The sequence below is a fragment of the Harpia harpyja genome, chromosome 3 (genome assembly GCF_026419915.1).
Source record: "Harpia harpyja isolate bHarHar1 chromosome 3, bHarHar1 primary haplotype, whole genome shotgun sequence".
Lineage (NCBI taxonomy): Eukaryota > Metazoa > Chordata > Aves > Accipitriformes > Accipitridae > Harpia > Harpia harpyja.
The window spans coordinates 73,173,468-73,198,623 of NC_068942.1; the positions used below are offsets into that span (position 1 = coordinate 73,173,468).

General features: G+C 40.7%; 1 protein-coding gene across 1 annotated transcript in view; it reads left to right on the plus strand.

Moving 5' to 3' along the window:
* The first annotated feature begins 7,460 nt into the window (after positions 1-7,460).
* Positions 7,461-25,156, plus strand: part of ADSS1 (adenylosuccinate synthase 1) — a 31,121-nt gene continuing 13,425 nt past the window's right edge. The window contains exons 1-5 of the mRNA XM_052783347.1: positions 7,461-7,739; positions 22,051-22,153; positions 23,601-23,663; positions 24,453-24,503; positions 24,844-24,910. Of these exons, the coding sequence (XP_052639307.1) occupies positions 7,557-7,739; positions 22,051-22,153; positions 23,601-23,663; positions 24,453-24,503; positions 24,844-24,910 (467 nt within the window). The 5' untranslated portion in view covers positions 7,461-7,556. The remainder of the gene's footprint in view (positions 7,740-22,050; positions 22,154-23,600; positions 23,664-24,452; positions 24,504-24,843; positions 24,911-25,156) is intronic.

Below are 25,156 nucleotides of genomic sequence, written 5' to 3' on the forward strand. Positions count from 1 at the left end.
TTCTGCTGCTAAAAGCTTATTGCTTACTGGGTTACTGTTGTATTGCTTGTGTTTGCTTTTTCAAAGCATGTAATAATGGTTTAAAAACTGTGTATTAAGGACAAGTCCAACCTTCAATGCAGAGTTCATTTACAACTGCATTGTACTCTAGTATGTATTTGTAATCTAGGATGTATTTCACTTCTGTATATGTTCACTTCAGTAAACAGAGCTAAACAAATGTACCTAAATCTGTGAGGCTTTTTAGTTGTGGTTTTACATCACGTAGTAGCAAATAAGATCCCAAGCAACTGCTTTTCCTGTGCTAATTGTGAAAACTGTCATGGTATTTTTATTTTATTTATTTTTAAGTGCAGCTGCAAGGATAGACTATCTGGATCTTAATCTCCTAAATAAGAAGGTGAATAAATGAGAAAAAGCTTCTTAATTGCATCTGGCAATATAAAACCGTTAAGCAGTTAAATTAATTCCACATGAATTCTAGAAAACTGCAAAGATTTTTTTTTGTTAAAGCCTGACCCTGCACCCCAGAGTTCAATGAGTTTGCCACAGTTCTTTTACTGGGAGTCTGGCAGACTTCAGGCCATGCTCTCACAGGCATAAAGGAGCATAACCATATTGCAGTGCTCCTTTAATCTCTTTTTTTAAAATATAAATCACCCTGCAGAATCTTCAACTCATTGAATTGACTGGATAGGTGACTCAAATTGAACTAATTTCATTAAAACGTGTTTTCAAATCTTTCCATAGGTTTTATGAAATCTTATTTCAGTGTGTATTATTTACCCAACCAGCTGAAATAATGTGAAGAGGCCTCCAGTTTTGGTACCAGCTTGATTATTTGTTAGGCAGAGAAAGATGCTACATAATTCACCTATTATAGGGCTCACCCTAGGATGCCAGAGACTCAAGTTCCTGTCCATGTCTCTAGTCACAGATTTGAACCAGTCAGTGTCTGTCACATCACAGCTGAGACCCTTAACTCCTCCGCCAGTCTGTGGTGATAGTCCAAATACAATTTGGGGGGGCATTTGCTCTGGTTTATACATTCACTGTTCCTGAGGGAGGGACCTGGTAGCAAAGCAGATGTGAGACCTCTCTCATGACACAACAAGCTGAACTGTGGGATAAATTGCCTGTGCCCACCCACAGACGTGTAGGTGATCACAGAATTGGGTGGCAGCTGAGCAGCTTTTTAAGCGTTGCTTAAGTATTCAACTTGGGCATCTAAACAGATGGATATGTGCTTTTTGAGGGTTTGGGCCAAAGTCTTCAGAAAAGACCCACAGTGCTGGGACTTACACAGTTAGTAAAGCTGATCTAACTCAAAGCAGTTAATGCTGAATCATTTTTGCCTAATCTCTTCTCAAAAAATGCCCAAGCACACAGGAATCCTGCAGCCTGGACAAGCTGCTGCTGTGCTAACATGGTGCTAAAATGCTGCTGTGCTAAAATGCCATCCTTAGCAGCAGTGTTGGAGCAAAGCTGGTCTTATTCACAGCTTCTGTTTCAAGTTTAATAAAGCTTTATATGCTTTCAAGTTTGTCCACATTTATCACATCAGTTGGTTTAGCCTAAGCAAAGATGCAAACTCTTTTCATTTCATGCTAACCACCACAGAGAAAACACGATACCACTCCGTTTTAATTTGCAGCAGCCTTTTACATATTTGGTGGCTGTTATCATGTTACTTCTGGTCTGTTTCCACCTAGACTAAACCACCCCAGCCCTTCCAGTTTTTCCTTCTGGGGCTTTCCTAGTTTTTTCATCCTAGGGTTTTCCATCCGTGTTCATGCACTTGTGGCATTCTTCTAGATTTTCTTCAACTGGATCTCATTTTCCTCACAGTAGTGCTGGATTTCCAGCTGGGCAATTCAGGAGGGCTGAGGAGAGTGAAAGGATATCTTCCTGCATTTTACAGGTTGCTCTTCCATCTCAGCATGATGTTTGACTTCTTTTACAACCATGTAATATTTTGACTCCTATTCAGAGAAGCATCCTGGTCTCCAGCATACTTGTCACTTCAAGGGTTGTCCCATCTGCACATTCAATAAACGCACTCTATTGCACGCTCCAAGCCTTTCACGGTTGGAAACAGAAAAAAATTTTGAACCACAAACCGAGCCTTTGCAATTTGATGTGGGCTTTTTCCAAATAAATCATTCTTTACTACTCTCCGAGTATAGTTCTTCATGTGCTTTTGCACCAATTTACTACTTTTATCAGGGCTGTGAACAAACAAATGTTTGGTAAAAATGTTCTGAAAAGAAAGAGTATAGCTTTGGTTAATTTATTCTGCCGTAAATCTAAAGTGAACTGCTTTAATCATGTGGACGTACTTTGCTCCTATTAGTTGCGCTGAAGTAAAAAGCACTGCATTTTTTTACCTGAGAAGGCAAATGCTTGAAAGTTTTTTCTGTGAAATTGCGAAGGTCAAACGTTGTCAGGTGAATTGGTTTTAACCGTAGAGCTCTGAGGAACAGGGAGCTCCTCTGAGACACTGATACTGATCACGGAGCTAATGGTGCATTCCCTTCTTTGTCAGTACCCGGCACCAGGTGACTCACAGGGGACGGGGACACTGCATACCTGCAGCCCTTACAAGTCGCGTGTCACTCTGCATGACCTCACTGTTAATTTCATGTATTACTCAATCTAAAAGTCAAACATTTGCTTTTAACTGAGCAAAATCTATCTTGAAGAGTTGATTTTTTTTTCCATCTCACACATCAAAATGGACTTAAATCCATTGATTTTGGTGGACTTGAGTTTGTTTTTAAATTGGTGTAAGAAGAATAACAAATCACTTCAAGTAATGAACTGCTTCATATTATTTCTATGCTGAGTTACATGGTTTGAATTTTTATAAGAGAAGTGTTCCCCCGGTTGATTAGTTTGCCTGCAAAGTGTTCAGTAATTTCTTCATATAAAACAGTTTACAGAAATGGAAGGTTTGACATTGTTGGCACTGGAAAGAAAATATGACTGGAGTTTCTGACCATCTCAGAATGACAGTGGATCTGATTACAGAAATCCTGAAGAGAACATTAAAAAAATTTCAAGTTTGCTACATCTGAAATAACGTAAAAAGAAAACCCCAGAATACTTTAGAATACTTTCTGGCTATTAAGAAGAGAGAAACTGTACCTTTCTTTGCACAAAAAAATGCAGCAATTTCCACCAAGCCAGTCACTTTGAAGATATATGAAAATTATTAATGTATAACTGGCTGAGAGCCACAAAGAACAAACAACTGAAAACACTGTCATCTCCTGTTAAAAAGGTTACATTCTGTCCTTAAGCAGGGCAATTTACATATAGTCATGCCAGGATGATTTGCTTTTAAAAAACCAGATAGAGCATAACCAAACCAACCAACCAAACAAAAGAACAGCAATAACATTACTCTGGCAAAAGATTTGAGTTCCTACACTAACAGGTGTAGAGTATCGTACAGAGAGAAAAAAAAAACATGCAAGAATGGCAATGTTAAATACCATAAAAATAATAATAAATATAACTCTGGGATCCTCTCTGACTTCGAAATGTAGCTGTATACAGCTTCTCCTGCAGAGGAACAGGGCCAGGAATAGGTATTTCTTGCAGGGTATTTTTATATTCTAGCTGTGTGGCGCTGACTCACAAGCTGTCAGTTTTGAGGAGAATTAGTGTGTGTGTGAGGGAACTGAGTGACACCACTGCTACATTTTGCCCTCCTTGGTGCTCATGTTTTCAAATTGTAAAAATAACCGTAAATGTAATGCCCGACAAGTATTTATTCCACAATGAGATGAAACAATTTTTATTATTTAATGGACAAAATGATTTTATTATTAAGCGGCAAAAAAATCTGAAAGATTTGATGAACAGTAAAGAAAGCTTTAGAGGAAATTTTGAAAGAAAATAAAAGCCTGGAGGGGAATGAAACTGGGATAAAGTACAAAAGGGAGGAGCAAAAGTAGAAACAGATCACTCTGGCACCGGCTTCCTTTGCCAACTATCAAGGTAGACCAAATGCAGTAGACATGGACTTCATTAAGACACTCAATGTGGTGCAGAGTATGGGGTGAGTACAATTACAAAGGAGGCTAAGATATCAGGTAAAGAGAAGTTTAAGTAAGTCATTAACAAGAATTTCTGTTGCATGGCAGGACCAGGCTGGCTGCAAATGATTGAGGATAGACCAGTGCAGAAGTTTCTCAGATGAGGTCCACGAGTTGTCAGTGCATGGCTGTGAAGAGAAACATGGCCAGTGCTGGCTGTTCCCATGTCAGGTGGAACAAGTTCAAGCTCAACTGGTCTGGGATGCTGGGCAGCTCTAGACTGGCTGGTACCAGGGCAAGAAGCCCAGAGAGTTTGGCATAAAGCCTATGCTTGAGGAGTTGTGGCCAGACATTTGGTGCATAGTAGACCACAGGAACCAAACATCTTAAAAGACTGCACAGTAGCCTTCCATCCTTACAACTGAAATAATGGTCAAAATAAAAGTAAAGGTTAAAATTCTATAATGTAAAATTCTGAAACAGAAGCTGGAGTCTTGTCTTTCAGGTCACGTTAGATCGGACGTGGCATCTGGCTGTGAATATATACATGAAATGCCAAGTAGCTGTATTGTGCATGTGACATGCCAATGGCAGAAAGAAGTAGCAGCATTTCAGTGTGTGAGATACCAGCAGAAGTGTGGGAGAGGAGCTGACTTTTGTCACATATGTGGAACTTGACAAGTCCAGGAATGTCTTAGGTGAGACCTTTCCAGCTGAAATGAGAAGACGTTAATTCCTGTGTAGAGGGCACCAGGGAACTTGACATGGACTATAGCATACAATTCTAGCCACCCTTATTCAAGACACATGAACCAAATCCAGAACAGGTGCAGGGCAGGCAGATGAGAATGACCAGCAAATTGAGAGCTGGTCTTTAGAGGAAAAGAGTGAAAAACCTTGTCTTCTTCTGTCAAGCAAAACAAAGCCAGTGACTGGATGTAATTCCTTCTATAAATACATAGAAAGGAAAGGGAGAGGAAGAAGTATTTAAACTAAATGGCAATGTCAGCACAGAACATATGGATATAAATTGGCCAGAAGGATGGAAATTAGCAGAGGCTTCTAACCAGAACAGCTCTGGAACAGTTATTCACTAGGAACAGCGAGGTGTTGTATAATTTAGTTAACTGCAGTAGCAGGGGAAACTAGACTCAAACATCAGGAGCTCCCTTCCAAGTCTTCTCTTCCATATTTATCACCTTCATCGATCGATGCTAAATACTCAGCTGGAGCATACAGAGTGTTAAATCTTCCCTACCTCCTTTTCCTAGAGGAAATATTGCAAATGCTAGAAATGAAGTAGAGCAAATCTCTGCTCTGTTTGCCACCATGAATGCTTACAAGGTGCTGGAGTCTGGAATATGTTCTATACTATTTCTATATACGCACATATGTAAATGCATACCTGTATGTGTATGTACATGGGTAGATGCTTGTGTATATGCATACATGCACACATATGGAGCCCACATACGGAGCCCACATACGCACATTTGAAATGTGCTGTACATGCTGCTATATATTTATTTCTAAGGAGTTCATTTGAGTATTCCAGCACTTTCTTTTCATCCTTATACCAGAGTAATGGATTGTATAAGTACCCTTCTGCATTTTGACCACTGCATACACAAAGTGCTCATGTCATCTCACATATATCATGGCATCTTATCTGAGCCACAGTGTAAGAGAAGGAATGTGTTACTTGAAAATGCTGAATTTCTGTCACTTGCTCTCTTGGTAGGAATCACACGCGTGCATTTGCCAGGAGGAGCACGCAAGCAGCGGCTGGTACAGTTCTTCCTGTCTGAAGCTGCAGCCTGGTATGTTCTGCTGGTGTTTTGCTTCTGTGCATGCATGTGTGTGCAGGCATGTACGTGCATATATATGCCTCATACTAACACAGTTGCATGTGCCTCAGACTGGTCCATAAGCTTACACTTTTCAAGTTGCTTTTTTTAAGGACGTGGTGCCAGCTAGACACACGTTATAGAAAAAGTCAAGCCTAGCATATGGCTCGTGCATGGGGAAAGGGTTATGGATGCCAGGCGCTGCCTGTTCGCCTGTCACACCAGGGAAGCGGGCACATAAATCTGTCCCTGTGACACAGCTCCACGTGCCTCGCTTGTTTATTTGTCTCACGGTGACGGTCCTGTGTTTTTCCAGGTCAGTGTGTGAGCGTATGTGTGGGTGTGCATGTGTGCCTTGCTGGAACGGTCTCGGGTGTCTCAGGCCACCGGGACAGGGTATGTATGTGCCTGTCAACGGGGTTTGTGCCAGTTCAGGACAACAGTCGTATGTATTTTAGGCTAGCGTGTGTGTCTGTCAAACTCAAAGTGCGCCTGCCCATGTTTCTCGGGCCAGCGGGTAGATGTCTGCGTCTCATGACCCGTGTATGCTGGAGTTGCTTGTGTGCCCGTCCTTCTCCCTTTGACTGTTAGGTATCACGGGGTACTCTGAGTGTACCTGTGCGCGTGTCAAGCTACTCTGCGTGTGCAATTCTCAGTGTGTCTGACAGCGACAGCCCCAAATGCCTCAGAGAAACCTCTGTCTGGCAGTGACACAGGCCCATGTTCCTCAGGCCAGCGTCTGTCTGGCAGCGACACAGGCTCAGGTGCCTCAGGATTCTGCGTGTGTCTCAGTGACACAGCCCCTGCGCCTAAGACCAGCGCGTGGGTCTGTCTCGTGGTGTCACTGTCACACACCCCTCAGCACTGCTCGTGCGTCTCACAGTGACAGTCACGCACCTCAGGACGGCACGTGTCCGTACGTCCCCGTGACACAGCCCCACGGCCCTCAGACCGCCGTGACAGCCACGCGCCTCGGACCCGTGTGTTGTGTCTCTCCGTCACACAGCCACGCGCCTCAGACCCACGTCAGAGTGAGACAGACGCAGGCCGCAGACCCTTGCATAAGCGTGCCTCGCAGTGACACAGCCCCGCGTGACTCAGCCCAACGTCTGTCTGCCTGTCCCTGCCACAGGCCCGGCTGCCTCAGACAAGCATGTGACACAGGCCCACGTCCCTCCGAGCTGCCCCTGTCACACGCCTGCCTCAGGGCTGCGCTTGCCTCACAGTGCCACAGCCCCCGTGCCTCGGAGGTCGGTGTGCGTGTGAGGAGACTGCATGTGTGTGTGTGCGGAGACCGTGCGTGTGTGTGTGGAGACCGCGTGTGTGTGTGTGTGTGAGACCGTGTGTGTGGAGACCGCGCGTGTGGAGACCGCGCGTGTGTGTGTGTGAGACCGTGTGTGTGGAGACCGTGTGTGTGGAGACCGCGCGTGTGCGTGTGTGAGACCGTACGTGTGGAGACCGTGCGTGTGTGCGTACGCCCGCGCGGGGCGGCCGAGGCCGGCGGGGCAGCCGGACCCGCACGTCAGCGCGCCGCGCGGGGCGGGCGGCGGCGGCGCCGTTAAAGGCCGGCGGCGGCGGCGCAGCGCGGGCAGCGCGCAGGGGCTGGGCTCGTCGCCGGCGGGGGAGCGAGGCAGAGCGAGGCGGCGGCTCCAGCCACCCTCCCACCATGTCGGGCACCCGGGCGTCCAACGACCGCAGCAGCCACCCCGGCGGCGGGCTCAAGCGGGCGCGCAGCGAGCCGGGCGGTAACAAAGTGACGGTGGTGCTGGGGGCGCAGTGGGGGGACGAAGGCAAGGGCAAGGTGGTCGACCTGCTGGCCACCGAGTCGGACATTGTGTGCCGGTGCCAGGTGGGTGCCGGGCCGGGCCGGCTCTGCCCGCCGCTCCCCCTTGGCGCTTCCCCGCCCTGCGTTTCGTGCTCTCCTCGGCCCCCGCTTTACCCCCGCTCCCTTCAGCCCGGCGCCCTCCTTCCCTTGCGGGTCCCCTCTCTCTCCCGTGCTGCTCTCCCTTTTCTCCCCCGCCGCCTGCCTGCCTTCACCTTCTGCCGCTCCTCTCTCCTGTCGGTGTTCTTCCTCCCCTCCCCGCTCCGTACTCCTCCCCCCCGTCCCCTCTCCCGCGGCGAGCGGTGGGACGCGAACGCGCCCCGCTGGGCTCCCCATACCCCCCCAACCCTCACCGGCTGCGCCTCGAAATGCCACTCGGAAAGAAAAAGCCCCGAACTATAAATATAAATAGCTGACCCTTCACGATAAGCGACACAAGATCCCGAGGTGCCGGCAGGCGGGGGGGGAGGAGGAACGGGGGCCGTCTGCCCGGGGCGGGGCGGGCAGCGCTGCCGGGGGCCGGAGCCCGCCGCTGCCCCCTGCCGCCGCCCGGGGAGGGAGGGTGGGCCGGCCGGCGGAGGGCCGCGCTCCGGGCGCTTCCCGGCCCTTCCTTCCCGGCCCTGGGTTGTGTTGGGAAGCAAAGCCCCGGGGCCTGGGGTGGGGTCAGCTGGCTGTAAGGCTGCCTGTAAGGGGGTTGGTGTCCCCGGGCTTGTTGCTCCTCCGGGAGAAAAACGGTATGAGCCGGCTTGAAGTCCAGCTGCTAATAAACATAATGAGTTTTCCAAAGTTTTAGTGCAGGGGCTTTTTTTTTTTTTTTTTTTTTTGAGAGGCAGGTTGTGTTCCCTGTAAAACGCATGGAAGTTTATTCTAAAAATACTTTTTAAATGGAGCGTGAGTAAAATGGAGAAAACAAGTTACGTAAAAGTACAAGATTGAAACAGTTTGATGAAAAAAGGGAGCATCTTACATGCCTTTGCTTATATGTATTTTTGAATTGAATATAATGCAGGGATTCTTAAAACGATCTATTTGCCTAGTAGAAACCAAATTAGGCACAAAGGTGATCCCAAATAATAGTAATCACAGTAATAACTTTTAAAAGAACTGTTTTCAAACATTATTTATGAACATATTAGACCAATACAGCTAATACTCTGTTCGGTTGTCCCTGTAAACTGTGTGACCACAGTAGTAAGTAGTTAGCTTAGTCCGGCTCAGCTGGTACGTACCATGAAATTTCTCCTGCCTTAAAATGCATGATAGCTACTGAAAAGCTACAGATATCCTTGAATCCGAGATGATAAATCCAAGGACGTTTGTGTAATTAAGTATATTATGTAAATAAATGTTGTCATGCAAGTTAACTATTTAGAAGGTGGAGGAAGTTTTTTCAATTGGGACATTAAACTCCCAAGATCTTGAATCACCTTGGGGAGAAGTTTCCCTGCAAAAGTTAGCTAATGAATATGTATTATCAGGACTATAGCTACTTTTCTATCTTTATTTCCTCCTTCCCCCCTAATAACGTGTTGCTAGGAATTTAAACACAGGTCTCATAATTGCTTTGGTGAGGAAAAAAAAAAATCAAAAGTTTTAGCTGAGGAGGAGCATTTCATATAGGCCCCAGTCAAACAGTGCTTTCTCATGGGTTTACTGTTATTACTGCAATAGGTCATATTGGTTCTTTTTAGACCTGCTTTTGAGGGGTGCCCTGAGGCTGCTTCCAGGACGAATTTGCTGTCCATCCAGAGAACTAATTTGCAAGCATGGCCCCCAGGTGTAGCCTCAGAATACCCTTTGAAGGATACAGGACTCTGTGTGTGTGAGCATGCCAGAAGGGTTAGTGTGTTAAGAACAGGGTAGATGGCTTAGATGGTTTAATGTGCTGGTGGGCACATCTAGATCATCTTTCTGTAGCCTGATGATGAGAGCAGGACGGATGGAAGGCATGTGGATCTAGAAGAGCTCTGGGCTCTTTTCAGAACAGTGTTCACTGATACACATGCACACACACCGTGTATGAGACTACAATAGGATTACTAATACACTGATTTAATGGAAGCATCTTCAGGATTAGAGTTTAGGGAAGAATATAAAACCTTTGAAAGGTAAAATATGTGTAAACATTTACTTTTGAGTAGCAAAAATTATACGACTTAAGTGGGGGTTTTTTAATACTTAAGTGGGGGGTTTTGTGTGTTTGGCAATTTTGAGGATGCTTTTTAAAAAGATGCCATTTTTAATAATTTAATATTTCATACTTTCAAAGCCAATCATGCAAGCAGATAACGGTGTATGATTTTTGCCTCTGTTAGAACTCAGATGGGACTGTTAAGGTTTAGTTAGTAAAGATATTCACATATCTAAGCATGTGGACAGTACTGATGAGTTCTCTCAGTGTGATAATAGTAGGTCATTAACTTATAGGCATAATCAGTTTGAGAGGGACTTCATTAATGCTGCGTATTGCTGCGGAAAACATCAGTGTTTGGTCCAGAATCTTGCTTGTTTCACATTCCTCCTAGAAACTAAGAAAAACTAGAAGAGATTGCTTAAACAAGAAACACTGAAGGTCTCCCTTATTAGAGACGAGACTTTGGCAAAAATATCAGAAAAATTTCCACAGGGAATTTTTTATGTTTTAGAATATGATGATTGACAATGTTATTTCCTGTCCACTCCATTTTCTGAGACATTGATGGAAACTGTGTTCAACAGCTTGTTTTATTCCTCAGCACAATGTATGTAGGGAAAGCTAGAAAATTAACGTCTGAAAGGGGGATGTTTATAATCTTTTGAAACAATGTCTCAGCTAGGTTAATTCTTCATTGTGGCAGGATACTCTTTGAGCTAACGTTTTTAAAAAGGTGGGGTGTGTCGTCCCCCCCCCCCCATCTGAATAAGAATTTCAATTCAGGGCCAAATTTGAGTTTGAAGAGCTTTCTCAAAATAGTAGTTCCCTAATATTTCTGTGAAAGGAAATAAATTTCATTAAATGTTTCTCAAGTATTTTTAGTCTGTTGATTTCGTGAGAAAAATCTGTGACAGCTGGATTGCTACAGAGGAAATGAAATGGTATTTCCTGGGATACTGGAAAGAAAGGCAAGCAGGCAAATGGGAATAGGAAGTCCTTCACAGGCACAGGGGAAGCTTCAGAATATGTTAAATAAAGAAAATTCTGCATTAAAACCCCAGCCTGCTTAATTTTCCTGAGCTTTCAGAATTTAATTTCACATGAATTGAAGAGTCTCAATTTGTTGATCATGTTGTTTCAGTCTTTCTCAGTACTTAAATTATACACAGTCTAAATCCAAACGAATGACGGTACACTCCATAATTCACTTCATTTTTCACGTTAGCAACACTGAAATATGTGACAATTTAAATATGAAATCTTAGTTCACCCAAAGTAATTGATTTCATTTCATCTGTATACTTGAAACATTCTTTGTTAAAGGGGATGTTTCAATAAGGGTAAAAGATACCTGGATATTCTCACAGATGATGCTGAACAAAACTTTTCACAGACTGCTTTCATTAAAATACTAGATACACCGGCGCGCACACACCCATATAAATGAGCGGAAAAGGTATTTCTAAATAAATGAATAACAACAGGAAGTTTAAGGCTGTTAAAGAACTAAGTAGGTTTGTCTAAGTTCGGGTTATTAATGGAGAACATCAAGAATGTTTTTCCTCTAAATTGCTCTTTCAGCAAGCAAAGTCATTCAGAAGCAGAACGATAGAGGCTAATACTTCTTTCTTACTGTGGCCTCCTGGGGCATAGAACCGTCACATTATGCTGTGCAATACTTTTAATCCCTGGTATATTTTCAGGGAAGGGTACAATCAAAGACTTAGCCTGCAGATGTTTCATTTTGATGTTTCCTTTAAAAACAGAGTTTGTGCATTTGTTAAAAGCTTTTAACTGATAGAATATCAGATATATAGAGGGAAGTTCACTTTTTACCTAGCCCCTTAGCATGTTGTCATAGAACAAGAATTCCTAACGTAAGCTTAAGTAATTTGGATATGTGTAATCATATTGATGAAGAGAGGTTTGGCATTGTTCAAAACATGGCTTTGGATCGTGATTTCTTCAGTGGCAGCTCTCATTCCAGCTGTACATTTCTCACATCACCGCATACGTTGTTGTGTGGCTGCCTTCAAAACTAGATCTTGTGACTGGTTTTATCTACCTGGTTTTTAATTAGATAATTTCTCAGATCTGCTTTGGAGCATGATCAAACAAATAGTCAACTGTCACAACTGCCGAGGTGATGTACCTCCAGAGGCACCACTTAAACTAGATCTGTTCCTAAAAAGTCATACATAGAACTGCTGTAGTAAGTTCACAGTTACCTGAGGGCAGCTGGTGGTTATACAGTTCTAGCTGTTTCCTTAAGCAAAGACCACGTAAGGTACACTTGTAATGATAACTTTTCACTGAACATGTTTACTGAACAGTTCTGTATGGGTATGAATGTAAATAGCGTGTATTGTCATATATGGCAGGAGAATTACCATGCATCTTTGCCAATAATGGTAAATTACTCATGAAACACTTCCTCTTTTATAATTTAGGTGTGTGCCAAGAATGTCTAGGAATTCCTATTGTAATGGAGAGTAAACAATTCTGCCTTTCCTGATGAAGTTTTCTTGTGCAATATATTGTTTTTCAACAAAACATCCAAAAGCACTATAGGAAAATACCCCATAAACAATTTGATAAAAAATTTGAAGGGGAGGAAAGAGAAAAAGATTTTCCAAAAGCATAGTGTGAAAGATACAAAAAATATTGCTAGTAAATTAGTAGAGCCCCTGTGATAATAATCATTACCTGCAGTGGGTTTGATCTTGGTTACTGAATAGATTGGGAAAACAGTTGCGGCATAAATGCGTGTCTTTCCTTCGCTTCATACCAAAACCTGTGACAATGATTCAGCAGAAGGGACTAGTCCAAGACAGTTTTTAAGATTTTTCAAGCCTTCATTTGGCACTGCTGTTACAGTGTTGCCCAATGCAGTGCTGGATGTGTCAGATCTGTGACACTTCTGCCTTCTGGAAGTCTGGAAACAATCTGCCTGATGTTAGCAGCGTTCCCTTAAGAACTGGCATTGAAGAAACAACACCAAATTGTAAGAATGTGACTGCAATAAGAAGAGTTGTTATTAGATTCCTTAAGTTTCTCATATTAATGTGCTTTTATTTTTCACTAAATATGCAGTCACTTTTAAAAACATTTCCTCTACCCAAGTCAGTATGCTTTCAAATTAAGAATTGCTTTGGTTTTAAAAAGGGCTCATCTGATCTTTTGAGACAGATGGACAAAAATTATAGTTGATGTTAATACTGAAGAAAAGCTGAGGAGGTTGAAAAAAGGTACCAGAAAAACTTGCTGTTAAGGTCTTCTGTGGTTGAGTAGTTCGCAGTCGTTTAGACCGAAGAGATTTAACCAGGTCATACACCAAGGACATTGAGTGGCAAGTTTTCTTGATGTAGTGGATGTTAACAAATAAGATTGAGAGGGACTAACCAGTAAGAAAAGCCTAGCAACATTTTGGGTTTGAGATACCATTGCGACATTAAAGAACAACCTAGGAAAGGGTGAAGGGGTGTGCCCAATACTTACGATACAAATAACTTGCATATTATTGCCAGTTTCCTTATTTCCTTGTTCTAGTGTTTTGATGAATGCAAAGTAAATACCATATATGTTAGAAATGGTGCTTTGAAGAATGCAAAGGAATATACTGTGGGCAAGTGATCGAATAACAAAAACCAAACGTGGCAGAAATGTCAGACGAGAAGTTTTTCTCAGTGGTTTAGGTGCGAGACAGGGTGGTTTCCTTTGTTCCTCTGTTTTGCTGCTGACATGGCAGGGCAAAGCAGCCACACGTTGTTGTGACTGTCCCTATTGATCATGGGCTGCTGGAACTGTTTGCAACGGGGATTAAATTAGGGCAGTTTTACGTGATGATTACGTGGAGTTACAGGGGCTTGATGGCTACTATTTTTCTCTGGGTGTATGTATCATATGTTGCTCTCCTTTAAGTGAGATTTAACCCTGATATTTAGTATAATTTCTCCCTACAAGATAAAGTAGTATGTAAAGACTTTAATCTCCTAATGATTTACTGCGTGATGATCTTCAGTGAAGAGATTGATGACCTTGGAGTCATGAGTGTGCAGTGACTGCAACACTGTTGGTTTTGATTTCTCTAATGTTTGGGAAGGTTGATAATCCCATTTGCACATACATGTACATTCATACAGGCATATTTCTTTCTAAGTAATTTTTTTGCAAGTTTCCCTGCAAAAGAGCAAGTAGGTTTTATTTTGCTATTCGACAAAGGAGAGGGTTCATTAAGTGTGAGTGGTTTCCTTAGCTACAATAAAGAATTTCACTCTTTCAAAATTGGAAATTTTTTTTTGTAGCTATCTGTCACTTATAAGCTATTTTATCCAAGTTTTATTTTTCACTTTGCTTATACATACTTACATGCTACACTATATCATTTTAGGCTTTAGAACAACATGGTGACATTGCTATTTTAAACTAGCCTCTCCTTTGGGCATCAGCGAGATCATGTCAGGACCACCAGGATTATAAATACTGTATGAGAAGGTCAGGTTTAAAGTTTCCAAATCTCCATAAGAAAGCAAGCTTAATTTTCAATCCCCTTTATAAAGCTTGATGAATTTATTATCCTCTACAAGCATCAAAAGAAAGCAGCTGAAAATTAAGCTGAAATGACATCTGTTCTATTTCATTCCTGTTGTAACTCACTAGCTGTTGTTAACTGGTTTACAGATATAAGAAAAGTTATGTTCATATCCTTGGATCATATTACTTCCCAAAGGGACATGACTACACTTCTTCAGAACAGAGGACTAAAGATGAGCAGACATGTCTAGGTTTTTCATGTTTGATTTCCTTTGTTTTGGGATTCTGCTAACATTAGTCAGAATGCTTTTTCCACTTTAGCATTTTCTATCAATATACCTTGAATTCATTACTTTTTTTACATCTTCTGCTGGAGTTAAATGTGTGTTTTGTTGTAGTGGTCTGTTGTAGTATATTGTTTTTATGTGGTTTGACAAAACATTAAATCCAGTTTGAGAGAAAATAACTGCACTTTAAGAGTGTCTAGTTTGCCTACAATGACTGCTGTTTAAAACCTGAGTTGAATTAGACCTGGCTTTTCCAGTTGCATTTTTCAGATACTTAGGAAGACCAAGGTATCCATATAAGTTAGGGTCACTTTTGCACTAATGTAGTATTTTTCCTTTACTACAAATGAAAATATGATATAAGCTTCAGTTTTTGATACTTGTGCTAGAAATAATTTTATATATTTCTTTAAAAGGTCAAAAGTTTCGCTCAGTTCTTCTCAAGAGTGTTTGTGTTTATAATCATACTAATTATCTCATTAGGCTTTAGAAGGTCTCCTTCCGTGGGAATTCAGGAGTTTTTGAAGAGATCACTATTTTGATTGGGAAGGTGGGATCCTGTGGATTTTGTTCGTTCTATGAGACAGTGAGAAGGGACACAGCAGGAGCACACTTGAACAGATGCAGGAATCAGACATAGCAGTTTTGTGCAGAGTTGTTCGTACTTGAAACCATTATTGCAAATATATTCTTTGGGAAGAAGAGCAAGGCAAACTAGATTTGATGCAAACTGATGTCAGGAGATAAATACCTGGAACTCACTCCAGCCCTTTGTCACTACCGTAGCTTTAAAATTCACTGCTCCCTCAGCTCTTCTGGTCTAAGTATACTTCTGATTATTCCCTAACCCAGCTCTTTCAAATGGCTTGGGTTTGAAAAAAAAAAGTTATGACCCACTTCTTGGAACTGAGTTGGGGTGAGTTGGGTGCTATCAGGTGATAGTTTAACTGGAAAAATTAGCAAGAAAAAACTTCCAGTAAAGGAAATTATAATGAGCATCTGTGGCAGCAACCTCCCAACCGGAATGTACAGCACTTTCAGTTACCTGACAAAAGTTTTCACACACAGGTGATTTTGTGACATTGTGTCTAAGGGTCTGAGCGTTCAAAGCACTTAATGCATTGCATTTGTCTGTGTGTTGGATTTTTTTTGTTTTAAACCAATGATGTTCTGAACTCATTCACAATGGTGTAAATCACGAGGAATACCGTGAAAGGCAATAGATTCATATTATTATAAAGTTCATGTCAAAGCCAGTTATGCTGGTAACACTTATTAGCTACATTTATTCAAGTTAGTTCCAGGCAGTTGCTAATGTAAGTTAGAAATAGCCATCGTTAATTAAATTTTAAAGAGGAAGAAGAAACAATTTATGTAACAGTGCTCCTTCTTGTTTATTCAGAATCACATATGAAATCCTATAAATGGAAGAAAATTACTGAATCCAGATAAGAAAACTGAAGTATTTTGTAGTCTGTTTCACAGTATGATGAGAGGTATTTGGCCTGCAGATGCAGTTGAATTTCAGAAAATATTTTGCTTCATCGATGGATGGAATTAGTAGAGCTGGGACACTTACTGTGAAAAGAGATAGACAGGAATCAGCATTTGTTTTCAGATGCAGACTTCCCAAACTGCTGGTTTGTAGCTGGTATTCCAATTCATAGATTATAAATTCATAGATTATAATGCCGGAGGAGATCATCTTGTAATTGTGTCCAAGCACCCAGGACACAGTATTCTAGAAGCAGTTGCACCACTGCCAAAAGGGGAGGTAATACAATCTCTCTACTCCTACTTGATATTCCCATTTATATATGCGAGGTTCGCTTTAGGCATATCGGCCAATACTGAAACTGTTCAGACACCTCCACATGCTTCCTAGCATAGATATCTCCCATCCAAAGTTTGGCCTACCTTTTTGATTCTAATTCATTTAGTCTAAACCTAGTCATGACATTTTGTAGATTCACTGCATATACCAGTTGGCTAAGGAGCTCAGACTGCTGCGTACTGCTGTTAAACCTCTCAAATGACAGTTGTGTCGGCTGCAGATCTTCAATAACAAGTTTCTGTTTTTTCCCCATTGCATTGATTAATGTTGCTAACTGGAGGAGGGTGAGGACAGATCAGTGTGGGACCCCTCAGAAACATACCTGTTTTGTGTTCATCCTCTAGTTATAGTTTGAAACTATCATCAAGTTTTAAGGCATTTTATATGTGCTCTGATGATTTCTCATATCAATCTAGTTAATCAAGTTACGTTTAGGCACTGAGCAATTGAAAGGTGTGCTAACCAGTGGAAACCAGCAGACCATCTGGAAACACCCCTCCCACATATGCAGAATGCAGTCTCCTGCACACAACCTGCCTGGCAAGAGCAGGCAGAAACACATCAGCATCAGGACACATTTCATTCCTATTCAAACATGTATCATAAGGCTAGCTGGGAGGAAGGAGTTCCTGCTGCAGGTACTGAACAGCCTCACTGCTGCTCTGAATAGAAATTCTGTTTCTAGCTTGGGATGTTTCGACTGCAGAGAATAAAGAGATTATTTTAAAAACAATACAAAACAAACCACCAGCCTTTAAATGGCTGAGCACTTTGGGAGGTGGATTTGTTTCTTCATCTTTTTTGTAAGTTCTAAAAAGGTAAAGACTATGTGTTCTCCTTTGCCAGCCTGTTCATAATAATTATTAATTCCCTAAAAGGTAGTGTTTATACCAGCATACAGTTGTTAACGCTAGTAAGATGTAATAGCTTCTCAATTTAGTGTATTGATGCAGTTCTTGTGTTCACATACTATGGAATAGTAATCAAAGTACGTCACTTCAGTGCAAGAATCCCATATCACAAGCAGATCAGCACATAAAAAGCTTGGAAATGCATCTTTTTAGATAAACTAATGTGCTGAAAAAAACATTAGGATGTTTTATGAGGTAGCTTAAGTTCCTCTAGCTCATTCTGGTACTGGGACAGTATGTAACTTTACACTTTGATTATTAGAAGTCTGAAAATATAGACTAAAATATTCCAGAAAATAATCCAATTTTTATCTGAGTCCAACTTAAACATTCTTCAAAAATAATTAACACACCACACCCCCCCAGACACCCCCCCCCCCCCCCCGCCCCAAAACCTCAACATATAGGATTACTGTCCTCTGAAAATAATGCCTGGTATGTTTCCTGTTGTTTAACTCTTTAAAACAACATGTTGCAGCTCTTTCTATTAACTTAAAGTCTGTTTTCCAACCTGGAATGACAGGCATTTTAGGTTGTTGAATTTAAACCACATGGCTGGTGGTCTGCTGGATTTTAGAAGAAAGGAGGCATAGCTTGCAGCACCACAAGGTAATAGAGCATTCCTTAGGCAAAATATATTGAAATTATACATATTCAATGCTGTTACTAGAGCCTCAACTTCTAGCACTTTTGAAGTTAATAAAAACTGATATGCTAAGCAGTGTAGGTACTTTCAAAAGGCTGAATACTAATTTTCCACTGCAGGCTATGAATGACTTCAATGAAAGTTATTTTGTCTTAGGTGCCTGATTTAAATGTGAAGAACTTTAACACCTACCAAATACTGTTAGAAACAAGCATTTATCTGCTCTGAAACTTTAATATAGCTGATACGAAGAACAACAGTTATGGGTGCCCAATCAAAAAGTATTGCTGTATCTAGGCAGTGCCTCAAAGGAAGGATTTTTGTGTGCTCTCTGAAGATGAGCTTCCTAAATGATTTTAAGGTCTCTTTATTACTATAGTAAGATACCTATCCTGTTGTCTTCGGCATGCTTAATACTTTCTAGTTCTCAAGTCCCACTTCATTCCTGCAGTTTGCTGTAATTGATGCTCCCATCACCTGCACCTGGTAGGTTTCCTGCATTTGTTGCAGTTTTAATAGAGTCACTAGAGATTAAAGTGGCTTAACAGGAGGGATGCAAGTGCTACTGAACATGTTGGAATCACTGCAGGAGCAGTAAGGAAGGTTTTAGGTTGAAGTGGATGCTAATGTTCAAGACGCTGCTGTCATCCTGGTTGCACTCTTAGCCTTTTGGAGCTTCAACAGCTGCCCTAGTGGTTCCTTCTTGGGAACAGAACTTCCCACACCGGACTAGTTTAATGGGAGTGCCCAGGCTTCCCAGATTTTGGAAGTGAATGCTAATTGTTATTTCTGGTCATACCATCATTTTGCAATGCAGATAATGCCAGAGTGGCACTGGTGGTTAATCTGTCAGAAGTTGTTGCCTTACCATTCCCTTTGTTAGAGAAGTTTTTGAAGAAGCACAGAAGGTGGCAGATACCAACTCTAGAGATGAAAGGTAAATAAAATTCAGGTGAGATCAGTGGTGCACAGCAGAGATTCTGTGAGCTGGGTCTGGATATTAAATGGAAGCTCATTATGCAGAGCTGCACTTGAAGCAAGGGCCAAGCAGAGACACCAGAGGTCTCTTGGTCCAAGTGGAAGCATCCTGAGGGCCCAGAGAATACTGTCACTAGGTGTGTTAGTGTTGACACCACTTTAATAAAATACCATTTGAGGAAAAGAAGGGAGCTTACATGGTTGCAGTGTAGCGGGTAGTTCTCTGCACCTTCAATCATGTTATCTTCAGATTAAGCCCATACAAGGTTTTAGGTTCCCCTTATACTTCATTAGAAAAAGAAGTGGCTCATATAGACCCCATATTGACTTTCAGAACTCAAGTAAAATTAGAAAAGGACTAGGTATCTTTAATATCTGAGCTATTAGACTGCCAATATGCTGTTAGAATATCTATGAAACTGAATGTGAGAAATTACTGAGATGACCAGATAATAAACAAAGTATCTCATCAGACCAGCAGTATGTTTTGCAAGTTTGGTCATGTCTGCTGGGCAATTCAATGTTCTGCTACCACTTTAATTATAATTGTAAAAATTTAATTAATTGAGCTGTAAAAATATACTCAGAAGACACTTGTTTAGGAAATGCAGACCAACATGAGCAATGCACAAAACCAGTTCCAGAGCTGTCAGCACTAGCTTTAAATTAGGGAAGTGCTGTTTTATAAGGTCTGTCACTGAATTCTTGATTTATATTGTCTGTCCAGAGGAACTGAAAGTGGATTCAGAGATTTTGGCAATTAAAGGTTGTATCATATGTGCTGATATTTCTGTACTTCAGCATTTTTTTATGTATGCCAGCTTTCACAGCTGATTGATTAATGTCCCTTTTCAAGCATTTGCTAAAGAAAGAGAGCATTTGTCTGGGTATCACTTGTTCAGGAAAATTTCCAAAAGCATAAGCTACCTTTCATAAACATTCTCATACTGGTATATCCCACCTTCTAGACTTTTAGGATACAAGAAAACACTTCTGACTATAATTTAGGAGTGCTTTTATCTCAGATTGTGAGTCCTCAAGCTTGATTTCATTTGTTCATGTTGATTAAGAAAAGCAGAATATAACTATAGTGTTAGTGATAACAAATACTTTTGAAGGAGCCTGGTTCCCCATTTTCTCAGGAAACGTGAAAGTTGTTTGTAGTAGAGATTAAATCAGTGTTAAATGATGGAGTTCATTCTTTTAAAGTTTCCATTTTGTCATCGTCTATACGCAAGCAGAAGAGGAAAGCTGATTGTCTCAGAAGTTACTAGCCTCTTTCTCAAGCCTGATACTGCTATAAAAAAATAAACTAGTGTTTCAACCAGTGCAATCCATCCAGTCTCAGACCTCTTAAATGTCATGTAAAGGAGTCTCCTACATGATTTATTAGCCTGCTAGATAATTCAGTACTTTTAACTAGATCCAGGTTCCTACAACTGGCTTCTTATATCTGGGAGGCAAGTTGAATACCCAGGACGGTCCTGCTTTCTTCAGGATTCTCCGGACAAGTTATAACTGCATTAGCAAGATGCTTGGGAGTCCTTTCCAGCCCAAGGATGAGCTACCCAGCAGTTTGCCAAATCAAATTAAATATGTGTGTGCACCAGTTTCTGTGTTACAACTCCTACTCAGCTCTCCCTTAACAGGTTATCTCTTTACATTTCATTGTTGAGCTCAGATCTTCCAAAACATGAGAATTACTTTTGTCGTATTTAAAAGCATATTTCTTAATATTTTCCTCCATCCCACTGCTTAAAAAAACTTGATTTTTTTTTATAACCTGTAGCTTTTACTTTCTTAATGTTGGGTTTCAGCATATATCCATATTTTGAAAGGAATGTCATTTGCCATTTTCCTGTATATTACATGCTATCAAATGGGCAAATGAGTAAATGAAGAGTAAATAAAACTCTGGAAGAACCTGTGTTATATTATTAATTTTTGTAAGTGACTGTTCTTTCTCAAAGTTTTCATGTAACAACTCCACTCATTCAGCCGACACTCTTTGTTATTTGCAAATTACTGGTGACAGTCTCAGTTCTCCTTTCCAGTAGATGCCCTCATTCTAGACAATTCTACATCATTCAGACCTCATATCAAATCCACGAAGATTTGTAATCATTTTGGAAATTGGAAGGCCTGTAGCACCAGAGCAGACAAGCAGTCAGATTTCCCAACCTTATCAATAGGAGAAAAAGTTACATCATGACAGAACAGCAACAAACATTAAGCTTGTGGAGAAAACTGGGCCTTTAATTTTTAAAACTCTTTTGGTTCAAGTCGACTCATGACCTTCATTTACTCACCTCTTCCCAAGTTTGTGTGTTGTCTCATCATTCTCTTTTGAAGCTGTTCGTGAAAAATCAGTTTCTTGAGGAAAACACCACCTCCCATTCTCAGGTCTGGTAGATGGTTGTGTAAGGTATGAATTGCTCCATAAAGTGATGGTGGTGGAAACTAGGAAGATCATCCCTTGACAGGGAGATTCTGTGGAGTTGCAGACTACACGTGCTCCCAACTTTATATATGCCTTCCATCTTGGACACCTAGAGAAGCAGTAGCTGTTTGTGGGTGGGCAGGCAGGAAGAGCTTCCATTCAAAAGAAATGACCATGCACAGAAGATGCCCAAAAAGGATGGGCTTGTGTAGGCATGTCAGAGACAGGACTCTGTGGGTGGTAGTTCAATCCAGTTTTGTTCCCCGAAAGCTTCAGTTCTCTTCTAGCTTCTGCTACTGCTCCCACATTGCTCTGCCCCAGTCCTGGCTTGACCCCGTGGTATCATTCTGCTTTGTAATTCTACACAGTCCTGCTGAAATCCATCAGCCCCCTAATTGTCCTGTCTGAGCCCTTTTTACAATACTACAGTGTCTGAAGAAACCATAAGGTGGAGAAATTAGTGACCTAGGACATGAATGTATAAATAAAAAAAGATGATCATGTCAAATCATCTGCTGAGAGTTTAGAGTGGTGGTATGAGACCATTAATCTTCAGGTGTTTCTTTCTGTTGCAGGGTGGGAATAACGCAGGCCATACTGTGGTTGTTGATGGGAAAGAATATGATTTTCACCTATTTCCTAGTGGCATCATTAATCCAAAGGCAATTTCTTTTATTGGTAAGACAATTTTGGAACTTATTAAATAAAATAACATTGTATGATGTGTAGCTGCAACCATATTTTATAGTAGCAAGCGAAGAAAAACATATAGGTGAGAGTCAGATTTGCTTTAGCTTCAGCTGTTTGACTTTTATTTCACTGTTGCATGTTAACATGAAGAGTTATTCTACTTTCAGTGTTAGTTTAGTTTCTGCTACTAGAAAACTGAAAGCAAGAGCCCCCTCTTTCCATCACATTGCTCTTTCTTGTGCTTTATGGTACAGTTTGGATCCCACCCTCTACTTGTACACTCCTTTTATACTTTCAGAAATATATATGCTATTCTTTGAGGACACAAAACCTGGCACTTAGGCTAAATAAATAATATAATTTATCTCTGGCATCTCTTTATTGACTTTCCAGAAATAGACCCTAAGATACAGGGCTCCGCTTGGAAGGTTACCATCCAGTCTCCTTTTTGTTCACATTACCAGCTGTTTAAGGTGATGTTGTATTTCACTGTAAAGATATTCGAAGTAGATGGCATCACTAAAAAGTTTGCATTGCTTACTGGACATTAAACTCATATTTAAGTGACAGGCAAATTTAAGACTTTTACTTGTCCAAAATGATGATTCTTTCTGACAGAAAAAATGTATACAGAATGTGCAAGACATGAGTGTAAGTTTTAGTGAGTCATGGAGTTTCAGTTTTGTTTCATTTGATAATTTCCAAATGGATGATTGAAATACATGAAACATTTTTTTCTCTCTGCAAAATATGGTGTATCGTTTTGCTTTCCGATTTACTCCCTTGCCAGTTAGTAAAGACTATAACTTAAGTTATCCTAAAACTAGGCTGAGACAGGCTCTTGCATGCATTTCTGATGTTCTCAAGAAGGAAGCAGCAGCTGTTTCCAGCCCACTACATCACTAATCCTCCACGCCTCGTCAGTAATGCTCTGTATTGCTTGTGGATTCTATATTGTAGCTCAAAAGCAGGGAGAAGGCATTGCTAATGTATTTCAGCACTAGTCTGAACTGAGTTTAAAACAAATATGTGAATATTGAAGAAAATTTAAATATTGTCACACAGACTTGTCAGTGTTGTAAGGCCGTGGACTTCTTTGAGCTTTTACCAGTGAACAATCGAGGCTGAAGTCGTGGTACAAAGTCCACCACAAACAAAGACAAGAATCCGCTTACCTCAGCTGGCTTCAGAGCAGGCCCGGCATTCACATCTAAAACAAGAAAGCTCTTTGTTTTTCTGATTTTAGCAGGCTTGTAGCTGCTTACCCAAAATGAGGATTTATCCAAAAAGTTCTCGAGATCACTTTGTGAGAAATGTGAGAAGATTAGTCTTACTTTTGAAATAAAATTTCAGACAGCAAGTGTTTGCATGCCTTACATCCTAAGAAGGCGTATTTTATTTCTTGCTTTAAAATAAATCATTTATGTTCCCGAAGGTAATGGAGTGGTTATACATTTACCAGGCCTGTTTGAAGAAGCTGAAAAGAATGAAAAGAAAGGTTTGTATCGAATAATTTTTAACTTTTCCTTATTTTGGCAGCCAGGTTGAAGGGTTTTTTAAGCCTTTGTTTCTGACCATAAATATTCAGCACAATAACATTCTGGATTTTAAATAATGAGGAAGACAGTATTTAAAATGTTGAATTGTGTTGTAGTCTTCAGACAGATTTTCGAAAGCAATCTTTTCCTGGGTTTTCAGGGAGTTTTATGGCATTTGATGCCACATTAGATAGAAAATAAAATCCTAAGGTGTGTGGCAAAGCTGCCTTTGACCTCAGACTGAGATAATTTAACCCAGAGTTTCTGTGTCCCCATTTCTGTGCCCAAGTATAAACTCAGTTGGTTCTGCTCTCAGCGAGGCTTTGGACCAGATGACCTTCTAAGGTCCCTTACTTCTTAAATTCTTTTATGATTCTATATATATAAATTCTTTATTTTCTGAGGCACAAATGGAGTTCAAGTGATTTATCGTAGAGCGAGTTAAACATGAATCTTTCCTTAAAATAAGAATTGTGTGTAAGCCACAGCATTCTGGGCTAGGAAGAAGTGGTGAGTATCTTTGTCCATATCAAAATGAGAAAGCTGAAAAAGTAAAAAATGAGAAAAGTTTGTTAACAAAAATATTGCTGTTATTTGATATTCACTTATGGTTTACCCATTTTGTCTGCAGTCTTCTTAACAAAAAGCTATATAAACTAGAAGAAAGACATAGAAAAACTAAAAGCAAATCTCAAAGTTTGACCAATCAGCACAGCTGAAATCCTACTTTCCTTTATATCTTCTGACAGGTTTAAAAGACTGGGAGAAAAGACTGATTATATCAGATAGAGCACATATAGGTAAGTGATGATTGAAGGGGGAAAAAAATCAAAATGACTGCTTAGCTCATGGTACTAAACTACCTTATTACTCCACAGAGCAGTCATGTATTTGATCTAGTACAGCTTCTTTATATGTTGTGTATCTGAAGCATAATAATGGTATTTGTATCCACTAAAGAGTGATGTTTTACATGTTTTCACAATGTTTAAGGAATACTCGCTCTGTTTTCACATGAGGCGGCCTGTGCACTATCAGTTATAACAAAGGAACTTTGTCTTGAAATTATAGATGTCCCTGATTTAAAGAATGTTTTTCTCCTTTGGTCTCGCACTATGTCCATTTGTTTTTCCATTGCAGTGTTTGACTTTCACCAGGCAGTAGATGGGCTCCAGGAAGTGCAACGTCAAGCACAAGAAGGAAAAAAGTAAGTGTTTTCAGCACCTTCATTTCATTAATAATTATGCAAATTTGAAAAATTGGTGTAATTTTGGAAAACAGAAATGCAATGTATCTCTAATGAGCCTTGCTGGTGTTACTAATTCTGTGACTCTGTTCTGCTCCTACTTATGTTAGTGAACAAACTCTGAGGTATTACTGAAAAGGCAGGATATGAATTCCTACCTATTTCCGTTTTCCAGTTCTCTGCAACATATAGAAACATTTTGAAATA